The sequence below is a fragment of the Astyanax mexicanus genome, chromosome 11 (assembly GCF_023375975.1).
Source record: "Astyanax mexicanus isolate ESR-SI-001 chromosome 11, AstMex3_surface, whole genome shotgun sequence".
Classification (NCBI taxonomy): domain Eukaryota; kingdom Metazoa; phylum Chordata; class Actinopteri; order Characiformes; family Acestrorhamphidae; genus Astyanax; species Astyanax mexicanus.
This window is the reverse complement of record NC_064418.1, coordinates 49,225,072-49,233,243: the sequence shown is the minus strand read 5'-3', so window position 1 is coordinate 49,233,243 and position 8,172 is coordinate 49,225,072. Positions and strand designations below refer to the sequence as shown.

Sequence of the window (8,172 nt, the reverse complement as noted above, 5' to 3'; positions counted from 1 at the left end):
TACCAATCAATGATCCAGCCACCTAATTAACCAACTAACCAACTAACACACCAACCAACCAACCACCTAGCACCTAACTAACCAATCATCCAACCAATCAACAATTCAGCCACCTAATTAACCAACCAACCAACCAACCATATAGCACCTAACTAACCAATCATCCAACCAATCAAAGATTCAGCCACCTAATTAACCAACCAACCAACCAACCAACCAACCAACCAACCAACCAACCAACCAACCAACCAACCAACCAACCAACCAACCAACCATCTAGCCACGTTACTAATTAACCAACCAACCATTTCAAAATATACTCTTTTTATTTAATGTTTTATTTGGCTCTAAAATGCTATTACGGATTTGCCACAATATTAAAGCTTAATAAACAGGTTTAACCACAGGATGGATAATTATCTTTGAGTCACATTCAAATCAGTTCTATATGTAGAATCACTGCTGTATTTTTAGCTTCTGCAAATGATTCAACAACAAAGATTAAAGAAACCAGAAAATAGCACTTATTCTTTTTATTTATAAACAAAGACAAATGTGAAACCAGGTCCAGTTCAGGCTTTTACAGTCACCACCAGATATACTGGGATTTCTTTCATTCAAGCAGTAAAGCAGTGAGAGAAAGTAACAGTAACAGTAGTTAAACTGACCCTTTTAGAACAGATATCATACAAAATAATACTTTATTCTCTGGATCTTATATTGATTGGCACAATGGGAGACGTTATATATCTCAGTGCTGATGGACTGATACTACAGTAGAAGTGAAAGTGACGCCCATTGTTTTGTAACGGAGGGCAGGCGTTCAGCACCGCGGAGAGCGCCAGACGACCCAAAACGACAGGATATTGAACTAAACGTGTGATTTTAAAACATTCACATCTTTTTTTCCACTTGTGGAGCTGTGGACGCTCAGGTAGTTTATGACAGATAGAAATACAGTACGTCTACATGCATCAAAGTGTGCAGCTATACCCGTAACCCCACCCTGAAAACACAGCAGTTCACTGTAACGCCATTTTCACAGGAGAAAAAAAAATATATGTATATATACACACTGCTCCAATTAAGTGGGATGTGAAGATTTTACTGCTTTCAGGACAGATATTGATATATATTGCATTAATAGTTCTGTACTTGCTGGGATTTGATGGGAGTCCTTAAGGCAGATGATCTCCTTACTCTTAATGAGCAGCAGTTAGATCGTAGGGCCGGTCTAGAGCTGCGAAATTCACAGCTCTAGCATGGAGGGACTGTCTAAGTGCCTGATTGCGCTTAAGGCACACTTAAAATCCTTTAATTTTTCCAAAAAATCGAAAATGCACCTTATAATCTGGTGCTCCTTATGTATGAATTCTACCAGTCAGGTATTAAGGAGCAGTAAAGCCACTCCACTGAAGTACAGGAGTTTCTCCAGCTCTAAGGCTAGGTGCAGAAGTATTAGCATTAGCCGCTAACCACAGCACTAGCTCTTTCGCTGTTCAGAGGTGAGTATATTGTCCAACAAATTTGGTAGAAGAATTAAAAGAAGAAGAAAAAACGATTTTTATTTAGACACTATATGTAAGAATGTTTTTTACACACAAAAGTTCATGTGTGCGTTTAACATTTAATTTTAATTGATTTAATTTAATCCAGTCATTTTTTTGTTTCACACTCTAGTTTTGTGTCTTTGTGACCCTACGTATTATTTTATATTGATTTGTTTCTAGAAGGTGCCTTTTTTCTGGTCTTTTGTCCAATTTTGTCTCCCAATTCCCTTCAAGTGTAGTTTTGACCCTCAGCAGAATAAGTATAACAGATTCCCCTCGGATTCCTTTTATTTCTGTTAAGGTTAATCTACAGTTACAGTAGATACAGAATCACCTGTTTATTGGGGTTTATTGGTGATGATAGCTTGACTCAATGTGCTGTAATTGTATTGAAAGTCTGAAACATCTAGAAAAATGTTTTTTAACCATGTTTAATTAGATATGAGCTTTTGGTTGCACCTTTGACACTTGCTTATTTTGGTTTAAACTAAACTAGCTCAACATCATGGAATGCTTTGTAATCGTACATGATTTTTTGTTTTGTTTAAAGTGTAGAGAATTACATCCAACATATTGCTCATATTAATCATCGGAGTTGTGCAAATATATATATTTTTGTTCCTGTGGAAATGACGCACAGTATGTATCCGAGTCAAGTAAATTCAATCTCTTTTTTTTGTTCAGTGCATTCGCTATTGTTTTGTATCCAAGTCCTTTTACCAATAGCGTGAAGACCATATGAACCCCGATGCGAACCAGAACGTCCAGTCCAGGCTCAACTAATCAAGTAAAGTAGTGCTTTGTAATGAAACTCATCATGCACATTGTTCTTGTCGATTGTTCCTGCTGATTGTTCCTGCTGATTGTATTTGTATTGTTAGCGCTCCACGTCGCTTCCGTCCTTCTTGGTCTCGCCCTCGTTCTTGAGGTCCTGGAAGACCTGGGTGAAGTACTGCGGATCCATGTTGATCAGGAGCATTTTGTCGCTCGTGTTGTCGATGACGCCCAGCGACTGATCCCAGAACACGTCCTTATTGCCCTCGCTGATGAAGGGCTTCAGAGGGTAGGAGATCTCGTTGCCCAGGTAAGAGTAGGCCAGGTACAGGCAGGTGAGGAACATGCCCTGCAGGTGGCACTGGCTGTCAATGTCCTCGCTGACCGTTTCCCTGCACAGCAGGTAGACGAACACCAGCGTGGCGGGCGTGATGAAGCCCTGGTCCTGCCAGCCCTGCATCAGCAGAGTCCTGTCCACGTTCCTGAACCACAGGATCACCTCGTTGGGGTTGAGCTCCTTCAGGCGGAAGCAGCGGCGGCACACGAACTCGCCCAGGCAGCGCAGCAGCTCCCCCGTCGAGGCCTGGACCACCACGCGGGTGATCAGCGAGTTGGTGCTCGCCTGCTTCTGGATTTGCTTCTGGGTTTTGACCTCGGCTGGATCCGGCTCCACCTTCTGGGCTGGAGGAACGGTGGGAATGGGCACGGCGAGGGGCTTCTTCACCACTTCGTTCTGCAGAAGTGAGAAACATAATCAGAATCAGTATACTTTACATTATGCGATCCTGACTGAAGGAGTGGGTAAAGTGAAATACAGCTCTGGAAAAAAAAACTCTGGAATATAATCAAGAGGAAGATGGATGATCACAAACCATCAAACCACCAAACTGAACTGCTTGAATTTTTACACCAGGAGTAAAGCAGCATAAAGTTATCCAAAAGCAGTGTGTAAGACTGGTGGAGGAGAAAGAACATGATGCCAAGATGCATGAAAAAAAACTGTGATTAAAAACCAACCAGGGTTATTCCACCAAATATTGATTATTTCTGAACTCTTAAAACTTTATGAATATGAACTGTTTTTTTTTTTGCATTATTTGAGGTCTGAAAGCTCTGTATCTTTTTTTGTTTGTTATTTCAGCCATTTCTCATTTTCTGTAAATAAATGCTCTAAATGAGAATATTTTTATTTGTAATTTGGGTGAAATGTTGTCTGTAGTTTATAGAATAAAACAACAATGTTTATTTTACTCAAACATAAACCTATAAATAGCAAAATCAGAGAAACTGATTCAGAAACTGAAGTTCTCTCTTAATTTTTATGATTTATATATAAAATGGTTTAATCATCTGGTTAACAGATGGTTAACTGTCAGCTTATTCTTTATTATAGCCATATTTATCCATATCTTTCATACTGTAATATAGTTCGGGGAGTGCACTCCACTAGCTTTAATAATAAAATTCTGGTTCTTCAGAAACAATTTGTTTGTATTGCAATGCTATCTAATTTATACATGCAAATGTACATGCTATTCTAATTCAGAAACTCCAGATTCTCTCTATTTCTAATTATAATAATATATTTTAAGTATGTGTTTCTATTTATACAATATATTCAGATGATGGAAATATCCAAGAACAATTTATACATTACCTTACAACAAATTCAGGGATTCAACACCAGTTTTTATATTGTCATTTTCCTTTATTTTATTGTAGAGTCAATTTTCAATAAGATATAGCGTCGTAAATTTTGCAAAAAGGTTTGACTGCTCAAACAGAAGGCTCACCCTGAACACCCGCCACCATGTTTAACAGAAACAGATCAGTTCATGATACAAGACAGCATCACCCTCAGCACTATATTAGCTGCCCATGTGTAATTAACTCTATATAACATGAGAATAAACTTAAATAAATATAGAGTCAGTGGTCAATGAGAGTATCTACCTGTAATTTACTTTATATAACATTATAATACTAAACCCAAATAAACATTAATATAGTCAGTGGTCAGTGAGAGTGTCTACCTGTAATTAACTCTATATAACATTATAATACTAAATCTGGATCAACATTAATAGTGTCAGTGTCCAGTGAGAGTGTCTACTTGTATCTAACTCTATATAACATTAAAATGAACCCAAATAAAATGGTCAGTGTTCAGTGAGAGTGTCTACCTGTAATTAACTCTATATAACATTAAAATGAACCAAAATAAAATAAAGTCAGTGTTCAGTGAGAGTGTCTACCTGTAATTAACTCTATATAACATTAAAATGAACCCAAATAGAATAAAGCCAGTGTTCAGTGAGAGTGTCTACCTGTAATTAACTCTATATAACATTAAAATTAACCCAAATAGAATAAAGTCAGTGTTCAGTGAGAGTGTCTACCTGTAATTAACTCTATATAACATTAAAATTAACCCAAATAGAATAAAGTCAGTGTTCAGTGAGAGTGTCTACCTGTAATTAACTCTATATAACATTAAAATTAACCCAAATAGAATAAAGTCAGTGTTCAGTGAGAGTGTCTACCTGTAATTAACTCTATATAACATTAAAATGAACCCAAATCAAATAAAGTCAGTGTTCAGTGAAATTAAATTGATTATTTTACATTAAAAACAGCAGTCACGCTGGATTGTTTACTTGTTTATTTGTGTTAATCTAATTGCTTTTGCCACACATAATACTTAATGCTAAAATAAGCAGCTTTACAGATCATGTTCTCACATGGAGTAAGATTATTACACAGTACTGTACATACTGTACACACTCTAATATACTAATATATTACATATAATAACCAGTATATTATATTATTATTTGTTAAAATGCGTATTGAAAGTTTCTTGGCAAAGAATCAGACTTTAAATGTATCTGATGTATCCTTATTAATATTAATATATTATTATTATTACTACCTATATCTAAAAAAAACATTATAACTAACTTTATACTATGTTCAAAAAATATTTAGCAGAATATTTAACAAATACATTTATGCTGAATGCACACAATAATTAAATAACTGTTAAATAACAAAACAAATACAAACTAAACTTGATTCAGGGCAGCATGATGATATTATCACAGTATTCATTACTCTGTAGGTAGAAATATAATGTAGATACTCGGGTTTAGTAAAATACTTCTGTAGAAGTTGATAAAGAATCAGCTCAAGCTTTTTACTCTTTAAGTAAAAGTGTTTTTAAAAAAAGTACTGGATTCAAAAAAGTACTTAAAGTATAATAGTAAAAGTAATGTAAGAGGAAAAATTAAGAAAATTAAGGCCATTAAGATTAAAAGCTTAGGCCACGCCCACAGAGTCCTATAGTGCACTACACACCCCACCCCCTCCCACCCAAAACACATTTTACTAAAAGCTATAATGACTATAATGATAAAATATTAAAATGTTAATGTTGATATATATATAATTTGGAATTTTGCACTAGACTGTTCCCTATAGTGTTTCAGCTGCATATATGCTGATTGTAAATGAATGTGTTTTATTTAGTAGAATGTAAATATATAATAAAGAAGTTTAGTTGGACTGGAGTTTGTCTGGAGTTTGTCTCTTGAGTCTCTGCACGGATCATCTTCACACTAGACTACATACAATGAAAAAAATGATGCATAAAAGTTACTTAAAAAAAGTTTCGCAACTTTCTGCATTTGCTTTTTTTAAGTAAATTTAATTTCATGTAAATGTAAGTAACTTCAACTCAGTTTAAAGACTTAAATAAAGTTACACAGAGTAAATAAGTGAACTGAACTTCAGTCAATCCTTTCTTTTAGTAAACTTTACTTCATTTCTTTATTTCAATATTACTCAAATAATACACACATTCAAATATTTACATAATCTCAAAGATGTATTTTGTAAACAGACCAAGTCTCACTGTCTCAACACATGGATGGCATGTAATACATTCTTTTTAGTTTATTATAAAGTATAGAAAAATGTATAACATGCCGTCCATGTGTTGAGACAGTGTAATATGTGTGTTTAACTTAAAATATTTAAATTTCAGGAATTGTAATATATTATGTATCATAAATTATTTGACTTATAGTGTATAAATAAAGTAGTTGTAATTAGGTAATACTGTATGCAGAAATGAAGTAAAGTTTACTAAAAGGAAGGATTGACTGAAGTTCAGTTCACTTATTTACTCTATGTAACATTTAGTTGAAGTTACTTAAATTCATCTGAAACTTTTTTAAGTACATTTTTTACTCATCATTATTTTCAGTGTATTTTAGAGTATATAATAGAGTATGCACTGAATTGATGCTGGTGTACCTGTGGGATGCTCACCTGAGATTGAGATTGAGATTGAGTTTGAGTTTGAGGAGGTGGTGGTGCTGGTAGAGGAGCAGGGTTTGGGTTCACCTTCATGGCGTTTTTCTTCTTGGCTGAAGCCGTGACCAGCCGTTTGAAGGAGAGGGTGGAGACGATGACAGAGGGCTTCTTCAGGATCCCCCCGCCGTGCTCGCTCCCTGGTTCTGACCCATCGTTCAGCCCAGAGCTGGGGTTGATGGACAGAACCGTGCCCATGGTGCTGCTGCAGCTGCTGCTGAGAGAACCCTGAGACTGAGACTCACTCTTACAGCTCCATCGGATGTGAGAGAAATCCTAATCCCAGCAGTCAATGGACCTCCTTACAGTGCCACACACTCTTACACACTCTCTTACACACACTCTTACACACACAACAGCTTCTCACAGAGAGGATTTAAAACAGAATGAATCAAACCCAAATGCACTCCTCCTCTCCCTTCCCTCTCTCTTTCCCTCTCTCTCTCTCTTTCTCAGGCTCTGTTAACAGGGATTATCCCTCAGCCAATCACAAGCTCCCCCAGCCAGACTGGCATCCACCTCAACCAATCCCAGCTCAGATCCACAGTACCGGGTCGAGCCTCAGATCCACACAACTAAATTTAGTCCCTGTTCCCTAAAGGAGATCAGCGCTGCTGCTCTTCACCTGAATCAGGTGTGGAAATAGCACTGAAACCAGCACAGAGCACAGCAGCCCCAGATTTAACCCCGTAAACCACCCACGACTTACACACCTATTATTATCAGGGCTTTTTATATAAAGGGATGGAGATCATTTATATAGAGAGGTAATAATATATAATAATAGAGTATTATACTGGGTTGAATTGCAGTATTATACAGCTTTGAGTTGAATTGTTTCACAGAATATTGCAATGTAATGATGTAAATCAAAGAGTATTGTAATGTATTGACGTAAATCAAAGAGAATTGTGATGTATTGACATAAATCAAAGAGTATTGTGATGTATTGACGTAAATCAAAGAGTATTGTGATGTATTGACGTAAATCAAAGAGTATTGTAATGTATTGACGTAAATCAAAGAGTATTGTGATGTATTGACGTAAATCAAAGAGTATTGTGATTTATTGACGTAAATCAAAGAGTATTGTGATGTATTGACGTAAATCAAAGAGTATTGTGATGTATTGACGTAAATCAAAGAGTATTGTGATGTATTGACGTAAATCAAAGAGTATTGTGATGTATTGACGTAAATCAAAGAGTATTGTGATGTATTGACGTAAATCAAAGAGTATTGTGATGTATTGACGTAAATCAAAGAGTATTGTGATGTATTGACGTAAATCAAAGAGTATTGTAATGTATTGAGTACAAAGCACAAAGTACAGCAGCCCCAGATTTAACCCTGTAAACCACAGGCTTATTATATAGATTATATTGCAGTATTGTACTGTTTTGAGTTAACTGGTATCACAGAGTATTACACTGCTCTGAGTTGAATTGTGTCACAGAGTATTGTAATGTATTGA

At 36.0% G+C, this 8,172-nt stretch overlaps 1 protein-coding gene across 1 annotated transcript; it reads right to left on the bottom strand.

Moving 5' to 3' along the window:
* Window positions 1-2,341: 2,341 nt before the first annotated feature.
* On the bottom strand, window positions 2,342-7,139 carry cdk5r2b (cyclin-dependent kinase 5, regulatory subunit 2b (p39)). The gene is made up of 2 exons (XM_049484993.1): window positions 6,657-7,139; window positions 2,342-3,039 (listed from the first exon to the last, which is right to left on the bottom strand). Exons 1-2 carry the CDS (start codon window positions 6,894-6,896, stop codon window positions 2,428-2,430), a joined length of 852 nt encoding a protein of 283 aa, XP_049340950.1. The 5' UTR covers window positions 6,897-7,139; the 3' UTR covers window positions 2,342-2,427.
* Window positions 7,140-8,172: the final 1,033 nt, after the last annotated feature.

Coding starts and splice junctions, on each gene's coding strand:
- cdk5r2b (XM_049484993.1), bottom strand. CDS start 6,896: ATGGGCACGGTTCTGTCCATCAACCCCAGCTCTGGGCTGAACGATGGG. Junction 3,040..6,656: donor AATCTCAATCTCAATCTCAG/GTGAGCATCCCA, acceptor GTGGTGAAGAAG/CCCCTCGCCGTGCCCATTCC.